The sequence below is a fragment of the Lonchura striata genome, chromosome 6 (assembly GCF_050655825.1).
Source record: "Lonchura striata isolate lonStrDom1 chromosome 6, ASM5065582v1, whole genome shotgun sequence".
Classification (NCBI taxonomy): Eukaryota; Metazoa; Chordata; class Aves; order Passeriformes; family Estrildidae; genus Lonchura; species Lonchura striata.
Genome location: NC_140708.1, coordinates 18,324,617 through 18,350,204, shown reverse-complemented (window position 1 = coordinate 18,350,204; position 25,588 = coordinate 18,324,617). Strand labels below are relative to the sequence as shown.

Here is a 25,588-nt window from a genome sequence, read left to right as displayed (position 1 = left end):
GAAGTATGACCACAGTTAAATAAATCAAAACCCACACCTCACACGCCCCTGTAGCTATAATAGGTGGCAACTGGAAAAATATGCAAAAAAAATATATTCCATAGGAAACTGAGCAAGAGCTTGCAACAGCCCACTGTCTCCAAAAAAACAAATCACAGCCAGCATTTCTGTGTATACCCTCTGACTCAAGCTGGGATCTAATGGAAGAGGATGAATAAAACAAGTATCCACCTCAAGTGTAATAAGGAAGGAAGCTCTAAATTCTCAACCAATTACTCAAACCTCATCAGGATGTGAGCCCATAGCTTCCTCCAACTCGTGCCAGAATGGATGTGGTTTTCCAACTGAATGCTTATGGAGGTGGAGGCAGCATGGCTTTACCTCCAAGCCTGTCGAGACGCCTCCTCTGCCCCTCCTGCCATCAGCAGGCACAGTCCTGAGGCAGAGAAAGTGAGAGGAGCCTTCTGACACAACCCATGGAAAACTGACAGCTCACCTCAATCCTGGCTGCCACTGCCACTTCAGCTGCTGCAGATTATCCTTCCCAGAACGCAACCACTGCCCCATCAAACCATTTTAGATAGAGAAGCCTAGGTATGTGCAACATGGCACGTGATCAAATGCAAAACCACAAGAGAAAAACAGAAACATCCTCAGAACACTGCAAGTCTCTCTCTAGCTAGCAGTAAGAAAGCTTTGCTTCATCTGTATATAGTCTTGTGCCAGATATACACGGAAAACAAAGAAAAAAACTCAGCCTGTAATACCTGAATATTCTACAGAAAAAAAAGAAAAAAAACTTACAGCAGACAACTAAGATCACACAGCATCTTTTTTCCCTGCTATCCAATTACTCAACTTCCACACTCATGCATGAAACCTGATCATTTTTAACCGTTTCAAAATAAATTTTTTGCTTATTGCTTCTGCAACTTTTGTAAAATTAGATTCTGAAAACAAAAATGAGACACAAATAAGGACAAATTCAAAAAAATATAAACTAGCACTATTTTCATGCATTAATATTCAAATGCATGTAAATAGTCTTACTGGTGTTTTCTTGTATATAAATTAAAGGTCTACACACTTTTGACTTTTTCTGGAACACATAATATCAAAAGCTTAAACAATTAATTCTAAAGCATAAAATGCATTCATATACTTTGTACTGAATAAAGCAACCAATATATTTAAATTTGCTTTATTCCACTTCTTTCTAGTTATTTCATATTTTGTACCAAGATAAACTTCTGGGTCAGAATTCCTTAGCTGAATCACACAAGAACCTCCATGAAACATGCAAGCATTTATCATTCAGTACAGGAAGAATTCGGCTATACAGACACTGCAAAAAGCAGCACTGCATCACCCAATAACTTTGTTTCCATAGCTTTATGCAGTGTATCTTTTGTTATGACAGCTGCAAAATCACCCCATTACTCAGCCCTCTCCTCCCTGCTCAGCATTACATCCCTGTTTGCCTTTTGCCCACATCCATTCACACAAGCCCTGCTATGTGGGCAAAATATGAAGATCCCTATTAGCTGTGGTACTAGCATTTACTTTTTTGTTCCCCCGCAATCAGGCTTACAGCACCTTCCTCTTCAGTAACACCAGTGCTAGAGTCTGCATCCTCAGTATTATTTGTTTCAGCTACTGCACTTTCTACCTTTCATCATCAAATCTGGCCCACGTCACTAAAAACTGTCTTCTCTTGCACTAGCAGAGCCCTGGGGTTGACACACTCCCCTCAGTTATACATCCATATATTGTCTCCATCCAGGACTTCTGCCCTGCATTTGCCTCTGGCCGCTGGAGAGTTCAATCATTAATGAGTCACCAAAGAACCAGCAAAAGCACCCAGCATACCCTGTCCAGACAAAGCAGAACCAATGGTGCCATCTTTTCCAAGTCAGGGATTTTGCAACAGGAGTAATTATCTCATAAAGGTGGAAGGATAACATGGGAAGGATTTTAGAGTAGAAAACACAGAGTAGCTAAAAGAGAGAACAGGGTGAGATGAACTTTTCCATAGACACCAATTACTCCCTCGCCTTAAGCAGAGGCTCAGGGAGTAACCTTGTAGTAGGTACAGCTGGGAAAAGCAACTTTCAGAAGTGTTCCACCACGCTATAGGCAGTTACATCTATTTCCTCACAACTGCATAAGCTAAATAGGGAATTTCAGAGCCACATTTTAAAATAACTCAAAACATTTTAGCATATTCATTAGACAGCTGTGTAAATTCTGTCTCCTGCCATTCTTCTGAACACTCCAACAGGAAATGCCACTCTGTAAGCTGGCACTTCTGCAAAGCAAATGTGATATTGTATCGACAGCAGACTAGTCAGTGCAAACCTCTGACTCAGTGCTTTTTGGCAGGTTCAACAGCTGCTTCAAGAATAGGGCAGTGAGGAGCCAAACCACAGGTAAAAATCATTAAATTTCCTTCCCTGAAGTTAAGAAAATCTACCTCCAACAAAACCAGGGCTTCATCCTAAGAGCTTTCAAATATGATCTAATATGCTTTGGTGCCTACAATATTAAGATCTTCACATAGATGCATGTATATACAACATCATTGCAAGTGCAAGAACAGATGAAGAATTCTCTTCCAAAACACAAAGATTCACACTCAATGTTTTTGCCTGCAAGAATTTCATCTGAAAACCTCAAGAAAAACATACAGAATTAAGTCTACTTGAAGATTTGTCTAAAATTTTATGGTTTATGTTCTTCTTTCTTATTAGCACACACTTTGTAAGGCACCTTCCAATGCTGGATAGATGCTTCAAGTACAGTTAATTCACTACACACTAACAGAGGCAGCTTTAAGACTTGAAAATTATAGCCAACAAAATCTGTAAAGCAGAGTTGGAAAGTTTTCACTTTCTCCTACATAAGTCATACTCAAGAAGGAAAAGTTGGTAGACAAGTTGAATATTCATATAGAGTTTAAACATTTAGAAGACTTGCATGCACAGTGATTTTTGAGCCTACAGGCTGCAAGTGTTTCATGATGGAATTGGCATCAACTTAAAATACAATCTAAGTAACTGTATCAAAAAGGCAAATCACAACGGCAGTCTTGCATGTGTCCTCTCAACATTCATCACTTGCACTTTATCCCTGCTGTTAATTATGATGAATTCAGAACGTGCACATGGTTCAGAGCCAAGGAAAATCCTCCTGTGTTTTTGCAGTAAACTCTTAAGTCTGGGTTTCCAATATCATAAAAAGGTAAGTAATAGGAATAATAATTCACTTACTAGAATGCCATAAGTCTGCCATAAATTGTTACCTTCCTACATAAAGGTGGCAAAAAGCCCAATTAAGGTGCAATTAAAAATACAGAAATAAATACTGAACAATGCAAATAAGAAAGCAGACTCCACAGACTTTTGCCCCTTAAAAGCCAGAAGGAAGTTATCCTTCACAGAAAAGTTTATCAGAGTACAATGGTAACATTCAATCCATTTTATAGAACTTTGTCAGAAATTTTAAAGTAAAAACTCGAAGGAAGTTAGAAAAATACTTAAATTAAAAGCTGAGAGAAGACCAAATAAACATAATGGCAATGACATTGTCAGAATTGTTTGGATGCCATTTCAAAAACAAAGAATTCAAAATGGGATCATCAGACATGGGCCCAAAGAGATTAAATTCCTTGGCTAGATCTTATATTACCAAATAGCCTTCTAAGCAATAAATCACATAATCCAGGAGTTTCTGCATTACAGCTGCACCTACATTCTGAGAAGTTTTCAACACTGAGACTGCACTCTCCCAGGTACAGGTCCAACCTGTTTTCCCCTCATCCTTGCTGGCCCATGGCAGTAGAGGACAGCACACTTCCTCCAGGCAGTGCCAGCTGTCACACGGGCAGTGGCAAGAGGACAAATCCCTGGGCTACACGCAGCTGCAGCAGAACCCACTGCCCAACGCACTGCATTCCCAGAGGGGGTGAAAAACAATTAACACCCTACCTCTACCTTTAGGCTTTTTATAGTTAATATAAAGTGGAAGTTCCCTGCAACAGTGGATGTTGCTCACCAGTAGACTGTGGTCAAAACATGCTTACACAGTCTTGGATCTGAACCATATTTGAGATAGTTGTGTTTTAAAAAAATTAAATACCAGTCCAGGGACTCAGATTTCTTATTTTCTCAATAAAACTGTGTGTGGTCTCAGGGCTTCACTCTAATTTAGATTAACCCATTATCTTCTTATTAAGGAAGAGGGAAAGATATTATCCAAAGGTCTCAAGTTCTTAATTTGATAATTTTCAGCTACTTAGTACTACCACCTCTTCTAAGACTGTATTTTCTCCTTACTTTAACAGCTTCAGCATCCCATTGCACTACCATCCTGACATCAGCCTGAGTGAATGCAAAAAAGTCCATTTGAAGTTTCTGAGGAGAGACAGTTTAAGTTACTACAACTCAGTTCCTGTCTCAGACAGGGTATGGTTTTTGCATGTCTCAACAAATAACCCAATAATTAGATGTAACTATAAATTTAGTAGCAGCTAGTACCTCACACATGAATAAAAAATTAAATATGACATTCTACAATCCCACTTAAACCGAATATCTAGCTAAAAGCTGTAACTACTCATCCATGAAGGCACACTGTGCTGTGAAGGATCTCAACAGAAGCCCCATTTTTCATGTTCTCCAATACAAGCAAAGACTGTGTTACATGGGCTACAGATGTTTGAGGTGCCAGTTTTTTATCTTTTGGTCTCCAAAGAGCAGCAGATGCCACCACACCAGAAATATTATGAGAAATGAGGGAAGACTGATATTAGTCAGCTGTTCTGGGTGCACAGGAATGCTGAACAGACTGGTTTCTGGAGGCTCGGGACACTTGCAGATCTGCAGTTAAAACCTGCCCCATGCTCAGAGCCTTATATGGAGCCAGGAGCACTTCTGCCAGCTGGGATTCACTCAGAAACACACTCAATACCATTAAGGTGTAAATCTCACCCCTCTACAGCTTCAGTGTCTACCTCCACACTGTGACCCAAGAATTTCCACACAGTAAGGCTACAAGGCAGGTTTCATAATTTCTACTTCTTTTTACTTCTTTTCCATGGTCCCATAATTTTTCTTTTGAAATATATAATCTACCTTTCACTTCTTAGACCATGGGTTTTAAAGACTTAATGCCTGTGCCTAAATAAGGGTCACCTCTTCATTTTCATTCACTCTCTGCTTAGTTTGTAAGTGATATAGGTGGTAGAGCACAGAAATAGATTAAAATCTCACATGGAAAAGTTTTTAAGTTATGTAGCTCTCCAACTCAGCAGTTGCCAGAAAATGTAATATTTGAATCAAAAGGATATCAGACTTCTCAATTACCTTACTTTGAAGTAAAAGCAAGAAAGGCATTGACATTTATGATTAACAGGAAAGAAGATACTGTGATGCTTGTATTACAGTATGGGATCACAGCTGTGCCGTCCTTACCTGCTTCTATTAAAACTCCAATCATCTAGGAAAGCCAAGAGCTGCAAGTAGGACCAGCAGCACACTCTGGCATCATACAGGTTTCTCTGCTTTCTGTGGCATACTGGATTCTTACCTTTTTTCATAAAGCTTGAATAAACGCAATAAATTCTGTTCATGCTTTTAGCTTGGAATTTACATAGGTCATTTGTATTTAGGAAGCCCTTCCATCAAACTCAAACTAAAAAAATATCCTCCTTGTACTGTTGCCCTTTCAAAGTTATGTCATTTAAAATGCTGTGTTTCCAAGAGATACAAAACAACTACATAATTTCATCTTCCATTTTTACCAAGTAAACTTCTCATTCCTGTTGTGGACTTGATTACGCTCATTTTACAACAAATATTTGTTTCCTTTAATATCTGAGGCTCATCTTAAAAAAGGGGAACTTTCACAGCAGTCCACTAGCCTTCAAATGCTCCAAAGAAACATAAGTGGCAATCTATTTAAGGAGCTGTTTTTCTAAAACCAGAGAGAAATATTTTGACTTTGGACAAAACACTAAATTGCCACTCAAGTCAGCAAAATAACTGTTTGGACAACAAACCAAAACCAATAGTGATGTGCCACAAACTTTTCCTATTTACACTGGATAAAAAGAGGGTACTGGACACTGATCAAGCAAATATAAAAAGAGTTCTTTTTTTCTAGCGACTTTTCAATTCCAACTTTCAAACTTCTATCCAAGTCTCCCACCCTCTTTACTGCAATTAATCATCTTGAACCATGTGGTACCTGCTGGGGTTTTTGCCCTCTCTGCTCATCTTATAAATGAAGAACTTTGAATTAAAACATTTAATCCCATGAAGGTTCATTCCTTTTCTGCTGAAGTTTCAATCTCTTCCTTGTGCAGGCAGCAAAAACAAAAGCTGATTAATTTCTCTATAGACAGCAATTAATCCTTCCATAAATCAGGCCCATGACTAACATAATTTCTGATATTGTTGGGTTTACTGAAGCCTGAAGAATATTTTCAGGCCATTTCTTGTACCCATTCGGGATTCTACTTTCCCTTTCCAAGACTAGAGCATTCTCCAGCCTTCCACACAGCTTCTGCATCCCTCCATTTTGTGGGATTTGGGATATGCACATCTTTGCCTGTGTGACTTTCATAAGTTGATGCTAAAGTGCAACCCCTGGATCTCAGTGTTTTGCAGGCAGGTTTCTGTCACTCCCTCTCCTCCTGAAAGTTGCAGAATACACACACTCAGAAGAGCACGCAAGAGTAAAGAAGAAAGTGATCTTACTCGAGTAACACAGACAAAGGAGGCCTTCACTTTAGTTGAAAAGGCAGAGTATATGGGACACAAAGAGAATGAGGAATAGATGTGGGTGGAGAAGTGAATAATGTTTTTTAGGCTCTTACGTGGTCTGACATTTTTCATCTTCACACTCTCCAAAACTTGACTTTCCAATGAAATGCAGAATTTGCTTATTTTCTAGGTTCATTCACAGCTCTCAGTAATTACACATGTGCATTTATGCTTGAGATTATTTTAAATTCTGAACTTCTTGCCAGAAATTTCATTGTGGGTAAACACCTTTAAGTATGTAGCGCCAAATCTGTGTTAAGTATAATATTTCTTGTTCCTCTTTCTTTCCTGGAGTGCTTCCATGTGCTCATACACAACTGCTATGCTCCACTTAACTGATGACTGATGTTTCTCACATCCATACACATTTTTTCTGAGATGTACTGTGCCCAGCTCTAACTTCCTATTACTATGCAACATACTGAAATTTTAGCAACTGCTGTTGCATTACATGTGGCTGGTTTAGATCTATATTTTACAGTGATCATAGTACTAATTAAGCATGCACCGTTTGACATTTCTTGGCAGGGACTCTCTAAAACTAAATTAAAAGAAAAAGGAAATTAATTATAACTATTCAAAATCTGAGACATCTATCCTGAGCTTGTGGGACACATTTTTTTTTTGTTCCAATAAAAACAGTCTTTAAAGGAAAATATACAAACCCAGGAAAGTATCAGAGCTCAATAAACAATTTAAAAAATATATAATCATATAAGCATCATGTCACCCTCCATTACCCCTCAGATCTGTATGTAGCTAAAAACAAAACAGTATTTCTAGTACTAGAGAATAACAGCCTTGTAAGGCATAAAAGTACTTTTGGCTGTGAATTGGTTTTTTCCTTCATTAATTCTTAAGCTCTGTGGAAAAATTCTGTTAGTTCAAGATTTTCTTTAAAATTAAGAGAAAATTTCATCTCTGGAAAAAATCTACACAGGGTATCACAATCTTAGGTTTTTAAACTCATTAACCTCCTTAGACTGATACTGGGAGGCTTTCAGTACTTACAGAACTAAACAGCAAACACTCAAATGCTGAGGTGTCACCCAGGACAGTGAATGGCCTCGGACCTGGAGCGCCAGAAAGCAACCAGCTCTGGCCAAGTATTTGCTACATTTACCTTGGATTCTTGGACTGGATTCTAAATTCAGGCTTTGGCACTGCCTCATTTGTATCCCTAGCAGTAATAAATTATGCAGTTAAGAATTTCATACTGTTTTAAGAACCTCAGCTGACAGTGCCTTCAATATGAACCGAGAGTTCTCAGAACATTACAGAACAAGTGCTTCAGTCCTGATCAGATAAAATTACTTAAGTACAAGTTCAGATTTGATTTGACTGAGAATACTTGCTAGATGCATTTTTTTTTAAAAATTATGTGAGAAGCCTTGTAAATCTACATAATGTTATTTCTTATCAGGAATGAGAAAATACCTCTATTACACTCCTTCACTTCCAATTCCCAGGCAAGACCTACAGCTGGTGAGCCCAATAGCAAGAGCATCCACACAACTCCTCTAGCAAAACCTACACAGAGCTGAAGTTCCACTTGGGGGCTGTTGGGGCAATTGTTGTAACTTAAAATAAGTCTGCATTAGAATAAAACTTCATACCAAAGTGTCAGGAAGATTCTCTACTGAGTAATAATTAAAGGAATAAAAAAATAAGAAGCTCTACACTCCCTCAGACAAAGTAATACGCAGGCTGCCAAGGAAGATTCACCCAAGACTAGATGGATACCCACAACCACCATCCTACAATCCTGCAAGCATGTCTCACTTTTTTCCATATGATTCACACATTACCTGGAATTTATTATTTACCCCCAGAGTCCGTGCACCATCAGAACACCAGAGTGATCTGTACACAAACACTAAGTTGCACATCATAATGAATTACCTGAGAATGCAGCAGCCCTGCATGACATGAATCTGAAATTACACAGAGACAATACACTAAAAGAAGGTATTTATATAAAGTCATGGAATGGCTGCTCTTGGCAAAACAGAGCACTGGGTGAAGAGAGAAAAAGTGCAGGTAAAGAAACTGATGTCTGGCTGCACAAAATAATTATTTTAAGTCTATGATGATAAAAATATTTCATTTGAGAATTATTCCTAGAAGCATTTAGCTACTAAGACAGAAAAAAATAAACCTGCTACAGAGTCCTGAACAGAAGCAATACAGCAAAGCTTTTTGTATGGCATCTCTTAATGCAGTGTATCACAGTACTGTAATTTAGGTAAATAATAAAAATAAAAACTAAATTAGTGCTAAATAAAGTCCTCTAAATGGTTTTGGCTGTACAATTGCATAAATGCCACACACAAAAATCCCAGCCATAAGAATGCTAGGATTTGTGGACTAATATCTAAAAACTTATTGAAAAATAAAAGCCACTCCAGATATTCCTATCAGAAGTTTTTAAGTAGCACTGCCTAAAGGAATTTGCTCAACCTTACTAAGTTTCTTACTAGAAAAGTATAGAAAAAAAAACCTTACTGACTTCTTACTAGGAAAGTATAAAGTAGAAAACTTCTGGTTTAGACATTATCCTGTCAGTGAGCTGTATTTTAAGTATATATACCATGAATGTTTACTACTGAAGTTCTGTAGTGAAAAAGTTTCTTCCAAACAGGTTAAAAGAACTACATCGTTACAGAACCCAGAAAATCAGAAAGTCATCTGGATAAATTAACCAACAGTTACAGTGTAATTTCTCACAAGGCTGCACACTCCAGCTGAAGCCACACTCCAGACAGCTTCACCACTCACAGAAACCCAGGACTTCAGAGCTGCTCTAAGCCACAGGTTATTTCTGCTACACTGACCAACCCATTCCTGCCTAGGAACCTCCTTCCTGGGCTAAATCTAATCCTGGTCTCAGTCAGACTCAGCTGTGGAAATACTCATTAGGCTTGAAAGGAGGGCAGTACGGGAAGAAAGTGAGCTACCTAATCCTCTTGTGGAGAAAAAAACCTGAGAGCACGTATCTTCAAACTAAGACTGCTAATTTATATTGTGATTTAATGTTTTACAACTCACTTGGCCAACACTGTCGAGGTGCAGTAACATCGAACATCAGCCTGCTGTATTGCAAATAACTATTTCAGACCTCTCTCTGCAAAGCAGAATAGTCTGAGGTATCACCAATGCATTTCTCATTATGTAAACACACAGAACCTGTATCAAACCTTCTCTGCCCTCTGCTAATCGGCTTTGCCAAAATTTGGCCACTAACCAAGAACTGTGAATTACAGTCAATATAGCAACAGGCCTCCAAATCATAATGTTCACTTCAGAAGAAAAAAACATTCAAACAGGGAATGATAGTCTCTGTGTAATTTATGGCCATGTATACCCCAGTCTGTAGAGGATAGACTTCAGATGAGATAAAAGAAAACAGCATTAAAATGCTAAGTCCAAAACCCCTGCACTGAAGAGTTCAGGGAACTCCACAACACAACAGACACACTGATAAAAAAGAACAGCATGGCAATGGCCTAGAAAGGTATGAGTGCACCAGGCACTTTAAAAAATATTACATAATATTCAACATTTTCTTTTCACTGTCTTCTCACAGACCAGTTGTGATCTGTATTGCTCTCAGCTTGCCACTTCTTTCTTTCATTCCAATGCTCAAAAGCTGTGCTAAATTTCCCAAGGGCTCATCACTCAGTAAGCAAGCCTGTTTCAATGTGCTAGTGTGCCTGCTGAAATAGCTCCTTCCACAAATAAACCACACAAAATTCCTAACAAATCAACGACTACAGAAGAAAACAAAAGAATTATTAAAACCAATGAAACATATTAAATATCTGACCACAGTTTCTACAGCAATTTAGCAGCTCAATCACTTGTCATCACTGATTTAGGGGGTTTGCAGAATTTGTCGCATTTCTACAAAGTAGAAATATATTTAACCCATGCTTTCCACAATATATTACACATATTAAAATGAACATAATACACTCTAATAGAAGACCACATTGTAAAAAGAACTAAACTTTGATGTAATTTTTCATAACAGATCTGGTCTTATTTATATATATAAAAACCTATCTTTTACATGAATATTTATATAGCCATATGCCAGAAAAGGAAACATTCAGGCTCTACAGCTCAGCAGAGAGTAGAACTGACGTACTGCATAGAATTTTAAGATCAACAAATTAACTTCTAATATGGAAACAACTCCGGAAAACTATAAACACTTGTCAAAATAAGATTCCTAACAAATCAGCATGAATCAAGCTATTAACTGCCTTTGGTTTTGACACTACAAGACGAAAAAAAATATAAGACTAAAAGCTAAATTATTTCTTACCTGACCAAAAAAAAGAAGAAAATTGTTCCTGCATCCTCTTTGCCCTTCCCCTAGTTATTAAAACTGTATTAGTGTTTTGAAAGTACTCCAATTTGGGAAAAAGTCTATTTTCCTGAAAATTATTTATTAGAAATGGAATTTAATTCTCTCTGCTATAAAAAGACAACAAACATGTATATTAATCTTACAAATCACCTAAAATCTTCCACTTCAGAGATGCAAATTCAAGTGAGACAAACGAGAATGCTCCTTCCAACCGTCATGTGAAATGTTCTCACAGAGGTTTGCTGGGATTTTTAAACTACAAAACAAAAGTGAAACTTAAGCAGCATGAAATAAAAGAACAGAGGATGCTTTAAAAATTATAGACAAGGATGGAATTTGACTTAAAAGTACATAATGAGATGAATTTTTTTTTTAAGCTGGATAAAGATCTAGCTACTAAGCTCCTAAGTTCCCAAAAAGCTCTATGGCCTACTTTCTCTGCTTGTCTCAAAGTCATGCCAAAAGGGCCAGGCACCTGCACTGGTGGAACAGCTTCCCCAGAGATGGCACATCAGCAGCCTCCTCTCAGACACAGCCCCACGGCACAGGCAATGACACAGAAATTACGTCAAAGTGGTGCCATAATAAAATGGGAATGTGTGCTGAGGAGCCCTGCCAAACCAAAACCCTGTGCTGCGAACAGACACCCCCCGTTCATCCCTTCACTGCCATTTCCTTGCTAATCTAATTCACTTCTTCCTGGCATCTACACTATTTACCTTTTCATGCCTCCCCAAACAGGTAATACAATTCAATTTTTACAGTCATTTTTACATTCCTATTCCCAGTGATGCAATCACTACCTTGAAAATATTGCTGAGAATTTAAACAGGGTAATTTTGGCAATAAAAAAGTCTGCATAGAGATTCTGTATTCAAATTTGTATACAAATTTGGGGGCAAAACTGAGTTGGCACCATACCTTCCTACCTTCCATGATTTTTGTTTTGCCTAACAGCTTTCTAGATTTAAAAGATAAATTAGTTTTCCAAAACTGACTTAATTTCATTTTTGTTTCAAACTCTGTTAACCCATTTATTTACAAACAAACCCACAGAGGGAATGGTGTGTTTCTCACATGTTGAACTAAATACATTTTCCTTTTATTAATAATGAAAAAACTAAACATGTTTTTAGCAATGGAACAGAAACAAGCATTTTAAACTACCTCCTTAACCCTCTGATTTAAAAACAAGATTAAGCAAAAAGTAAAAAGCCTAACACCAAGATTAACTTTCTGATAGCAATACGTCACAAAGAACCTGACATGTTATATAATGCACTATATGTTTTCTTTGGCTCAGATTCTTTCACCTGTTCTCCCCTGGCATTGCTAGCACTACCAGATGGATCATTTTAGATTTAATTAATTTACCCTGTCTCCTAGGATTTCCAAGAAGTAAAGCATGGACGAGAACCCTGGTCCTTTCCTTTCTTGGATACAGAAAAAGGATCTAGACACAGAGAGATTTTCCTTTTAAGAACAGAATACAACATTCACAAATAAATATCTCAGGAGAACACGTGCTGCTCAAAGAAGCTAAAAATAGTAAAACCAACAAGCATATGTTTAACTGGGAACCTTCCTAGAGCCTAAAAGTAACATTATTCTTTAAATCCAACGTGGGTATGGGAACTCAAAAACTGTTTGATTTTTTTTTAATGGCAGTGAAGCAAGCATAGTCCAAGTGTCTGCATATAAAGTGAATGCCATGCACTGCTTGTTGAACTAGACCAAATCCCTCTTTCTTGTCATCAGCCTTCACTCTTCCTAAAAAATCCTCAATATACTACAGGTAAAATTTCATCCCATCCAAATTAAAGCTTTTTTTTTTTTTTTAATTCCTTTTATTCTCTGCTCATGTAAAAAATAAATCTTCACAGAAACTTGGATCGTCACGGCAACTTGTAACTACCTGTAGCTCTTTAAAATAGTTACTGCTCTAAAGAACTCAAAAACAACATTCCCTTCATAAATTTAACAAAAGGGGTGAGTGGATGCATGCTAATTATATCATCTGCTTATCTTAATCACTAGGTTGCTTTACATGGGTGGGGACAAATCAGTTCTTTGACAGTCCTCCTCCTCTCCTGGCTTTCTCCTTATTATCTTCTTTTACACCATAAAATGCATGAGGCAGAGCATCACCCCTTGGTCAAAGCTGGTAAGAGGATATGGCATAACTAAGCCAGAAAAACCAGCTGGCCTCAGAATACTACAACAGAAAAATGGTTCAGACCTTCTACATTTCCAAGTCAAATTCTGAAGGCACAATGCTCCTTGTACAGGGTGGAACATTTCACAACTGTCCTAGAGCTCCAGTAACGAATTTTCCCACTTGCATAAAATGCTACAAAAAACTTAAGCTTTTTAGCCCTGTAAGCAGAACTTAACTGATACAGAAGCACTGACACACAGCACAGGATTTAGTTTTACTTAAAATGTATCAATATAAAACACAAACCAGCTTGCATCACTTGTAAGTGATGCCAATTCTCCAAGGTCTGTCTCCATTATAGATACACTGCATCTCTGATGTTAAAGCATTTGCAAGAAGTTTTCGCTCCAAAAGTGACACAACGAAACAAGAATCTTATGTTTTTGCTTTCTGAAGTCTGGTGAGATGCAGAGCATTAACTCGACTATATAATCTAATCAAATGCCTGAAGCCAGAGGACAAACAGAAACAACCTATAATTAAATTCTGCAGACTACAATGATTATTTTTTTTAAATATCTTCTGTAAATGTAGCATTTTCTACAAGCTCTACACTGAATTAAACATTTTTTTTTTAATTTAAAATAATTGATTTGAAAGGGTTTGGGCTTGCTTAAAAAAGAATTAATCACAGATATTCTGAGTTGGGAGGAACCCACACAGACCATGAAGTTCAACTCTTCAGTCAATGGCCCATACAGGAACTGAACCAAAAACCTTGGTGTTAACACTGTACTCTGACCAATTGAGCCAACCTCAGTGGCTCTAATTGTCTACTACTTTAGCTTGATGGTCTTACAAATTATTAGCAAGCAGTCCACTTAACCCAAATAAGCTGACAACGTAAAACCAGGCATCCAGAATCCAACATCAATATAATTAAAGAGGTGAAAAATCTATAAATGCACTTCAGCATTTCTACCCTCAAGACTAATTCAACCCAGCTGCAGGAACTTCAGGCCCATGAACAGCTGGAGCAGATCAGGTGTGCTGATGGAGCTCATCTTCCCACATAGCCTCACCTGAAGGGAATTCACCTAACCACGCTGGGAAAGCTGGAGCTTACTTTTAAAAGTTCTCTACAAGCTACATGCTCAGTAACAAAACCCTATCCTCCAAAGAACACCATTAAATCAATATTTAGCATAGCAATAATGGAACAACCTCACTTTTTAAACCTTTCAGCATTCATTTTTTACCTATAAAACCACTTCTACTCAGTGAAAAGGCCTTAAAACACATAGAAAGGTTTAGGATGTGGAGCTACCAGCACCTCCCAGTCAACACAGCTCAGGTACCTTGCAGCAAGTCTGTTAAAGTCTGGATTTATTACTCCTGTCAAACCAGCACTTCAAGATAGCAAGACCAGTATCAGCTAAATAGAAAAAATTCTGCTATGACAAAATACTTCACGTGCTCTAAGGGATTAAATTTGTGTTTAGAAAAAGCTGTAAGTGATGTAACTAAAATTCAACAGGCTTTAGATCAAATGAGGTATGGTTTATACCACCTTCATACCACATCATAAAGTAGGTGCAAACACAGCAAAACGCAACTTGGACACCTCCACAGAAATAACCATGCAAGCAGCCATGCTCCAGAACAAGCTGGTACAGCCCTACACCACAGAGCACCCAGCAGCAGCACAGCTGAACGCTGCAGGACATCTGGAGCTCTGTCAAACACCCAGCCACCTCCAACACCCACCCACACGCCTTAGATCAACTCACTCTGCGATGCGACCCTCCTCCCAACAAGACTCAGCGACACCCTGGATGATCATTAATGCAGGATTTTAACAATTAGTAACTCAGCAGGTTTATTTCCTTGCTGCACCTGATGCAAGTCTGGAGTCCCTTCTGCAGTACCCTTCAGCTGCTGCAGGCAGAAATTTCCAAAACTAATTATTCTATTTCTTTGTGTATAAAAAGAAAACAGACAAGCCTATGATGTTCTGTGTCTGCTTTTTTGTTTAAAAAATTTAAAAATAAAAGTTTAAAGAACAAAACCCAAAGACAAATAATTGCATGGATAGTCAATAAAGACAAAAGTTTGTATACAGTTTTATTAAAGCAACTATAACCACAGAAATGATAACATTTTTAAATGGGAGCATGAAAAATTATTTTTAACCTAATTTTTATTATAGTTATTTCCAAGAGCAATCAGCTCAGAAAATATTAAGACTATTAAGTGTTAATGCAAGAGACAGTACTGCTTTGCAGAGCTTTAAAACAGTGCATTACATTACAAACACTGACTACCTTCCCCTGTATATATACAGAGAAGCCAGGGGATTAAGTAAACCCAACTCAAGCCCAGAATATGATGTGTAAGGTCAACATTAAATTACGGGGAAAAAAAGTTCATGAACAAACATCTAAATAGAAAAAAAAAAAGTTTTCAAGAACAATACCTCTTTCTGAAATGAACTGAAACTGACTGAAATAAATTCAGATTAAGACCTTTTTAAGATCAAAATAGAAATTTTGATGTCTAAACACCTATTTTATGCAAGTGATGCAAGTTCCACATATTATCCTAAATAACTGCTGTGTAAGTTTTCTTCAAAAATTATGCATAACTTAATAACAAACATAATACCACAAACTGTAAATAAGAAAAAGCAAACACTTTTTCCTTTCATCCCCAGAATCATACAGAATCATTCAGTTGGCAACACAAAGATACCACAGTTTTCCTATTGTACATATCATCCAAGTTAACATTAAAACTTGAGCACTTACATCATACAGGCAGCATTTTCCACTTTTATAAATTAAAATTGTATTATATCCAAGGGACACATTCCAGCAAAGCAACCAAAATTTTTTTTTGCAAATATCAAAACAGTGAACTTTTTTGTGTTGTTTTCTTTCAAGAACAAGAGATCTGTAAATTCAGATAAAAATTCAGTTTTCTGACTCAAAAAAAGACACCAGAAGTTACACATCTAAGGCAGTGTCAAAGGAGGAAAACCAGCATTTATTCCAGTAAAATTTTGTATGGCTTTAAACCAGAAGCCAGACCCATAAAGGGTGAAAGAAAAGAAGGAAGCTTATAGCTGAGAGTCTTAAGTAAAATGAAAATAATGCAAACATAAAGCCAGTAGTCCCATTTCTGATCCTGAAGGAATCAGAAGCCTTTAGGTGTAAGTGTATTGTATATATATAGTATAATAAAACTAACACTAAATGCTAGAAAAACTTCCCATACAGCAAAACTGATTTATCAAAAGTGCATAATCAAAGCATTAAAAAAAATCCCTCATGAGGAAAAAGGTTTGCACTGCATATAGACAGACTCCAATATTTTCTACCCGTGACTAAAGGAACATCTTCTCCCTTCAGTCTTCAAAACCCAAGTGGAGTTTGTCAGCTTTTTAATGAAACAATACTTTTATTGTGATATTCTAGAAAATGTAAGAACATCACAAACCTTCTGCCTGTTGATCTGCAAACTTCCTTTCAAAAAAAAAAGTGATGTCATATCAATTCTAGCCAAAGGAATCACCTTATCTGAAGCATCTGAAGTGCTCTACACCAACTAGGACCACCATAGGTCACAGAGGCCAGTACCCCATCCCAAGTAATTTCTGTCCTGCAGAATATCTGTGCATAATCACAACTAAAATAAGTTGAAGAGTTTATACTAGAAAACTTATGAGATGCTTAAACAAATAATCATTCTAATACATTTCTCTTTATTTTCACAATATTGTCACCATTTTCAAAGTTATTTTAAACATATCTATATCAATGTTTTCCCTATACTTAAAATAGAAAATTAATCCAACAGCAGTAATACTAATGTTAATCTCACTACTACTAATAATAATAGTAATAGTATATTAAAAGTGAGTCACCTTTTTAGTAAAAAAAAAAAAAGAAGAAGAGCTAAGCAATAGATAAAAATGTAAAAGATACCGTGAAAAATAAATTAAATATAACCAAGTATGCCAAAATATTTAGTCATCATTTTCTTGGACAAAGGGGAAGCAAAACTGTAGTATAAATTTATTACATAAAGAGCAATAAAAAACCAACATGGTAGACCTGTATTTAACAGTTATAGTGATAAGCTATTCAGTTGTATGATGCTGCAATTGTTGATGAGGTTACAGTACTCTTCCTCATTTTTGTGTCCCAGTGGTGATGAATTTAGAGTATTTTCTCCACCCTATGTTACCAGTTCTGATACTTAGGTAGTGAAGCTCAGGACATGCAAAAAGGTTTCCAGCTGCAGCTGCACATGTGTCTGTTCTGCAGATGATCCATGGGGCAAGGCACCTCTGCCAGTTCAACTAAACGTGCATTTAATGCAGCTCTAAAAAAAGAGCCAGTATTTACCATTGCACATCAGCTTGCAGGAGAGACACCCTTATAGGATATTATCAGCCATTCAAGCACTCAGCTCTTGATTCCCCAGGGGAGCCTGGCAGAAGGTACAATTCTTGACTGGAATGGAAACATACCATGTGTGACTTTTAAATATTATGTTTTTAATGTTGACATTTCAGACATAATTGCCACAAACAAAGTAAATACAACTTGCTACAATAAGAGAAAAAAGCTTTTAAAAGCTCAGAAAGTTAACATTAGAATATTATTTTTTTTTTTTAAATCTGATTCATCTAGGACACTGTGAACATCTAGGCCCGAGTCCAAAGCCATTGAAGTTATTAGGACTGCTTCCCTCTGTTTCAACAAACCTCGGATAACTCCCTCATTTCTGTACCTCTCAAACAGACAAATACTTGCAATATATCATCTCAAAGCAGAGGAACTCAACACATTTCAGTGGCAGCACATTCATTTAAACAGAACCATGTATACTATATATGGAAATGAAGTGTTCCTCTCAAAGATGCAAACCCGATGTATTCTCAGGCTATAAATACCACCAGGATTCAAAATGGGCCCTTCCTGACCATGTCTCTGAGAGGCGTGGAAGACATCATTCTTTCTCTGCTGCTTTTCCACCCTCCACTGTCACCCAAGGTGACCTGTGTGTCCCAGACAAAGAGCCCACACTGACAAACCAGGAGGTCTAATTTGAAACTGCTGTGTTTTGCCCTGTGTCATTTTGCATAAATGCCAGGGTAGTCTTGTGATCTAACAGAGTTTTGCACTCACTTCCCAGTCGGGCATTGTATTCCTGCAAGGAGCAGGGAGTTGGACTCAATGATCCTTATGGTTGCCTCCCAACTCAAGCTATTCCATGATTCTAAACCTTCAGCTGTGTAGCAGCATACAAATCCATTACAGAAATGCGGCTTTTTAAAGTGTAGCTCCTCTCCTTTTGCCACTAAAATCATACGTGCAGGAGAGAAATATTTTTTAACCATTAACACCCACACATAATGTTTCAGCAATCTTTCCCTTAGAAAACCTCCACAAGCTCCAGTCACTGTGCCCTCCTCAGATTTCTGAATTATTCACTAATTTTCATACATGTAAAATACACAGTTTTATGCAACATGACAAGGTATGTTTAGTAGAACCAAAGGGATACCCTGTCCCCCAATTTCATCTAGTGTTATTTTCATGTTTATACCTCCCCAGTGACTGCTGCCCTCCCAACTTCACACTACAGGGTGTCTTGCTGCTGCTGAACTACAGCCTGATCCTGCTGAGGAATTATCACCAGCCAGCCCTGAAATTCATATAAACTTTTGTCACTCTGAGTTGGATTTCACAGAACAGAAGAGCCAATCTCAGAAGGAATGCTTGACTACCGCTCTGTGCACCTGACTAGAGATTACAGTTTTTTAGGATTTGTCCCAGGAAGGACACTCAATGACTAAGATTCAAAATCCACTTTCTTGCAATAATACAGGACATACAAGTACCATAACTGCCAATTTTAACTATAATCATTAGATCCTGTCCCTGCAGAGATTATACTTAGGGCTAGTGCTCTCTAAATGTTCAGTGTTACGGTCTCTGGGGCTTTAAACTGCCCTCATTCTGCATCCAGAAATCCCAGTGCATCAAAACTGAGTACACAGCTCAGTGTTACTTAAAAGCTTTTTGTTTGCTATTACAGACATCTCTTCTATTGAGCTAAACTGGAAGAAAAAGTGAAATCTAATGGTTTTCAACCTCCCTTACATATTTGCAAATGCGAGACTTTTAAGTTCTTTTTACATGCAGATGTTCTCCTTAAATGTATGTGTTGCAATGCCTTGAAAATAAGTATGATACTGTACCAAAATAACATTTTGGTTGAGAACGTTTGGTTTACAGGTTAAATCCTTGTCTATGCATTTTCTTTTCTGCATGCAGAAACCTATATTGCACGTGTTTATAAAAGATGAAATCCTTTCTAAGCCCCAGAGAGCCAGAATTATCTTCCTTTTCAGAGCATGGAAACCAGCAGCACACACTCCACAGCAGCGCCTCTCTCCGCCTGTAGAAATGCCACCTGCGAAGGGCTGTGAGTACCTGTTCCCTCAGACCTTGACCTCTCCACCATGGCCAGCTCTCAACTGGCACCCTGGCTGCTGAGGCTCTCCCGGAGTAGCTGCACGCAGAGCACCTGACAGCCATGAGACAGGAATGAGTGAGCCAGGCTCTGCATGTGACCGAGCGGCAAACGCGCTACAGCTCCCGCTAATCCCTCGAGCTCCCAGCTGCTCATCACACGCCGCTGCCCAGCTCCTCCTCAAGACTCAAGGTGATGCTTCCACGCACGGATTCAAACGAAGGCATCTCCTGCATTATGTGTCCACGCGTGTCTTCCAATGTACACTTCAGCTTTTCTCAAGAGATCATGCCTCAAATCTTTTGCTTTTTTTTGGAGAGGACGTTGATGCAGGTATTGCCCAGAAACCAGCAAGCCTTGCCCACACTAGAGCCAGCTTGGAATGAATATTGCTTGTTTTAAAGACAACTTAAATTTTTCCTCTTAGAAATTTTCTCAGGCTTTAGAATGCTGGGTTGAAATTCTTAACTTTTCAAAGATGACTTTTGCCAATATTGTATTTCCAGCAAAACCAGATTCTTTTCCTATTCGAAAGAAATGGCAATGTTGCTTGGTTTCTACTGAGTAAAAAGCACTGTGTAACTTACTACATTTGAAAAATATGTAGCCTAAGGTCAAAAAAGACCATTAGGACTTGTAAATTCAGGCTAACAACTGCTACCTATAATTATAATTTCATTTGATATGTATACAAGTCCTGCGGTGTGGAGAGGAAAAGCTCTTCCAAAACACTGAAAGCATCACAATAAGGATGTATTCGACCTGCTATACCTGATGACATAAGGTCTTTAAGAGGTAGCCTTCACTAGGGAACCAAGGAGCAGCAATAAAGGCTCTGCTATCATATTCTTCAAAAGGAAATTAATTCCATTTAATTCTGCAGTGAGTGAAGCTGACTGGAGCTGACTGTGCCCCAAACCTGTGCTCTCTCATTCCACTGCTCCTTCTTCATGGTTTCAGAGTTTGTTCAAAGCCATAACAGATACTGTCAGCAGAAAATGCCCTCCAGGAGCATAGAAAATATAGAGGCAGATCCATATAATCAAAGTAACTATAGATTGTATAATACACATTTAGCCCCTATTTGTACACTACCACGCATATTTATTTTATTTTTTCTGCTGTTACCACAAACAAGAACTACTAATGTCAGAGTCCAACCCAATGAAGTTTAATTTCACATTCTACTTTTCATACACAAACAGAAATTATTTGGTCAAGGGAGAAAAAACAAGCAATGACCAAACAAGTTCTTTAGCAGTATCTAAGCATCACTAAAAACGTAGATGTAAACACTGAGAAGAAAACCTGCATTTTTCAAGGTTGGTTGCAAGTAGACTGTAGCTAATTTTGAAAAATTGCATCTAAAATTATATACCATATTAAATAAAGGAATACAAGGGTTCTGATAGTAATGACTGTCACACTACATGAAACACTGACAACAAAGGTAAAGATTTACATTGTTATGGGCAGGGTTTTTTTTTAAATGCCAATTCACAAAGCAAGTATGGAGTGTGAAAATCCTATAACTTCAATAATCATTTTTAGTACATGATTAAGAGTAATGTTCCATTCATATAAAATTACATAAATTAGATACGGAATTTTAAGGGACAAGGTTGATGATTCTGTTGACAGTTTTCATATTCTTGACTTTCTTATCTCCAAGTGAAAAAAATTAATGAAATTTCATATCACAAAGAATATATAAGATATATATATATAATGGTTTTAAATTCTGGCTGTAAATGAAATGAGTTGAAGAGGGAGACACTCCAAAAAAACACACTCTAAATCCTTCTATGTAGTCATTAAAAAGTTTTACATCCCAAACCATCATCAACAAATCCATGAAATACAATGTCATGCTTAGTATATATAGCAGGGAGAAAAAAAATGAAACTTTCTGTAGTTCTTTGCAATAACAGATACAGACATGAGTGTTAGCACAGTAACTCTGAATTATTCACATGTATATTTTAATTATTCAACAAGAGGCCACAGAAAGTAGACATGAAGAAGATTTCTTTTAGCTCTCTCACTGGGACTGCTCTTTGTGTAGACAGTGAGATGATGCTGGACAGCCCAACTCCCCTGCAACCTGTGGAGCAACAGACGAGGCAGCAGAGGAACGGAGAGCTCCTAGCATGCAGAAAACTTCTTCAATCCTGCAGTAGGAGGAGCTACTTCTTCTAAAATTGCTTTTGCAGCAGGTCCAATAGAGTCAGCACAGCACATATACACATTCACAGTTCTCTCCAGCAGCCTCGGCAGCTTTTCCCAACTCACCAAGCAGCAAAGCATGTGCTTGGTAACAGCAAAGTTTCAGATCATTCCACTTGTTACTTCAGTTACTTCAGTTGGCCTTATACCCTAAATACTAGAAAAGTGTTTTGCAATAACTAGTTATAACTAACATCCTTGCATAAACAGAATTCCCTCCAATTCCTCATTTTATCATATAAGGAATGCAGGATCAGCACTTGAAAGTTCTTTTTCTTTGCCAGTCTTGAAAATCCTTAAAAGTGGAACAAATAGGATCTAAAAGGAGACATACATCTCCCCCTACCTGCAGAGTCCTTTATCCTCCTGCCCCAGGGAATGACATTCATGGAACTACTTCAGTATCAAAGATGAAATAAACTGAAATCTTACAACCTGCCATAGCCATAGTACATCAAACTGTTCAGACTGGAAGTGTTTGAACCCCTCAATACAGCCTGTTACTAAATTGGCACATTTAGCCCAAGAGGTTTTAAAAACAATTTGCACATATCTTTCTACACTGATTAAGAAATGACTGATCTGCTTTAACTGGCTGTGTCCCAGTAATGGACTACCTGACCAACAGTACCCACCAAGAAACCACACATAAGAATCCTGCGTACAAGCCTCTAACTTTTTGCTCTCTCAAGGGAAGAAGCACAAGGTAATAACAGGCAGATTATTATTTTTCATCAAGATCCCTGAGAGCCTGTCTAGAGTCTGTGGAGGCATAAATGCTAAATACACAACAAAACCAAAGCTTAAGTCTTCACTACTCGCCCTTCCTTGAAAACTGCCTTTTACTGCTGTAGGAAATATTATCTTATTACCACAAATTCATTAGAGCTGTGCCATCATACCTGGCTAACACTCTAAGAAAGTTCAGGTTTGGTTTTGAATGAAAAAAAAAATGTGCCTATAGCAAAGTAGTACTGCCTGATAGGATTCCTGATGCTTCAGGCTGACGTCAAAGCTTTTCTTCCTTAACTTTAGCAATCGCTCCTTCCATAGACAGGCCAAGTTCACTGTAAGAGTTTAACTTCCAACTGGAATGTGGAGGTTCATGTAGGCAACCCAAACTACACAACAAACAAGTACCATAAATTTTCATGCTCTGACTTTGTTGCTGGTTTCCCCTAAATGCTGGGCCCTTCACAGAACTGGTGTATGTGCTGTGTGTTTAGGGGGGAGGGGACAGGAGAAAGGGGAAGACAGCTCACTGTACGTCAAAGCAAACCAGCAACCTAGCAACCATATATTAAAAGGTGTGTGTGTTTTTGTGGGTGTCTGTGTGCCAGGAATAACTGAAGCAGATATTATTCCATTTGTAATTCAAAAAATGTGAAAAGGGAAGGGGAGAAACTCCAGTTGCTGATCTGTTCTGGGGTCTGTCAAAATCCACTTTCACAATACAGTGGTAACACTTTCGATCTTATTTTTCGTAATCAAAAATGACAATGTGGACTTGAGCAAGTTCTTAGTTTTGGTTTGAAAATAGACCCTTCAAAGCAGAAACTGAACTTACTTCACATACTATGCTTTCTTCCAGCTGGCAATATGCAAAAATCAAAGTGGCAGAAAGGCTGCCTCAAAGACTTCACACTTAGGTTAAGAGAATACTTAGAAATGTACAGAATACTTCCAGATAGAAACATTTAACAAACAGAAACGTCAAATATTCTCAGGGCGTGAAACTAGCTTTATAAAGATTCATTTTAGTGAGTGAGAAATTGAGCGAGAAATTTACTCGCTCAATTTTGCCGAAGTTTCTCATTCCACAAGGCAACTGAGAGTTTAGATCAGGATATGCAAGCTCCCACCCTATCATATGCGGCCCCAAGGGTGCACATAAACTTCTGATCTGCACCGTCCCACTACACCAGCATGTGCCTCTCTGCCAGGGTGAGCGTCGCACACCAGGTGTAACTTTCATGAAAACGAATGGGTCCCTGCGTGGCGTGGAACAGAGAAGGGGGAACGGGGAGGCGCCTGGCACTGCACGCACCACCTCGCCCCTCCAGCTACACTGCCCACGGTGCACTGCCGGTAGCCCGTGGCAACCCTAAGCCAAGAGCAGGCAGCACATTGCCATCAGCAGCCCGCCGCCACCTCGCCCAGGTGTCCCGCTCTGCAAGGCTGGGCTCCTACTCCTCCTCACCACCACCGCACCAAACCATCACCGGCAGCAGGAGGGGAAGGGAAGGGAAGAGGGAGTTACCTTGTTTTTGACCCCGCAGTGGCAGCAGACAGTCCACAGGTACTTGAGGGTCCTCCAGAGCAGGATGATAAACAGTCCCCCAAAGAAAGTAACCATGGATGAGGCGAGGAAAGCCCACCACATGCGCTGTCCGCGGCTATCGCAGGGCACCTCCATGGTCACCGGGATGATGAGCGCATCCATCTTGGGCACATTGACGGGGGAGGAGGACGAGTCTGTGTTGAGATTGTTGGCGTTGATATTGTTACTCATTCTAATGCCGCTGCCGCTGCCGCCCGGGTAGGAGCCGCCGCCGCTGCCATTTGCCATAGCTAACAGCGAGCCGGGCGCGCAGGGGCTTCCGAGAGCTCCTCCCGCCGCCAGCGCCCCCCAAAAAGCCCATCACCAGCCATATTGCTGCTGCTGCCGCCGCTGCTCAGCGGGGAAAGATATGGAGAGTAATAAAAATAAAAAGCCCCCAGTCAAAACAAACAAATAGCCAAACCAACCAAGCAAACAAAAAAAAAGAAAAAAATAAAAGCAGGTGAAGAAAAGCGACCGCACAATTCCCGGGTCCCTCTCGGGAGCCGACAGGCCGGTGAATTCCGAGCGTCCTCTTTGTACGGCGAAAATAATATTTTAAAAAATTTTAAATAGTAATAAAAATATAGTCTCCTCCTCAGATTCCCACCCCTTCTTTCTCCCGCATACACAGCCCCTACCCCGCCCACCCCCAAAAAAAATCATCCACCACCACCACAAACTGATGCCTCTGAGCGTCTCTCCGAGATACCCAGCGCTGCGACCCCGCTGGCCTCAGCGGGGATCCCTCACTCAGCCTCCGCCGCGGATCCTCCCGGAGGTGGTCTGTTATTATTGTTAATAGTCTTTAACTTGTTATCAGCGACACTTAGTCACCCCCACCGCGCACCCTCCTCCTCCTCCTCTTCCAAGTCCAGCCCCTTCCTCTCTTCTTCCCCCCTCGGTGCCAGCAGCAGCCTCCTGTGGCTCCTAATTCATCCTCCGCTGGCCCATCTGTGCGTGCGCTGCCGCTGCCGCCGCCTCCTCGCCCATCCTTCGGGAGCTCCCTCCAGGGCCCGGCTGTCGCTCAGGCTGTTGCTCCCACACGCGCAGCGGCGCCGCCGGCTCCCGCCCCTCCCTCTGTGCCGCCGGGGGACGCGACGGCCCCGCAGCCGCCCCGGGGGCGCATCAAAGGCCCC

General features: G+C 39.2%; 1 protein-coding gene across 50 annotated transcripts in view; it reads right to left on the bottom strand.

The window, feature by feature from the left end:
• Positions 1 to 25,588, bottom strand: part of KCNMA1 (potassium calcium-activated channel subfamily M alpha 1) — a 428,996-nt gene that overhangs the window by 400,215 nt on the left and 3,193 nt on the right. For 42 of the 50 annotated variants that reach the window (XM_085583422.1, XM_085583424.1, XM_085583425.1 and 39 more), the window contains exon 1: positions 24,390 to 25,109. The exons of 1 other annotated variant lie outside the window; for it this stretch is intronic. In XM_085583422.1, the coding sequence (XP_085439548.1) occupies positions 24,390 to 24,698 (309 nt within the window). In that variant the 5' untranslated portion in view covers positions 24,699 to 25,109. 7 more of the 50 variants (XM_085583410.1, XM_085583412.1, XM_085583411.1 and 4 more) reach the window with 5 other exon arrangements.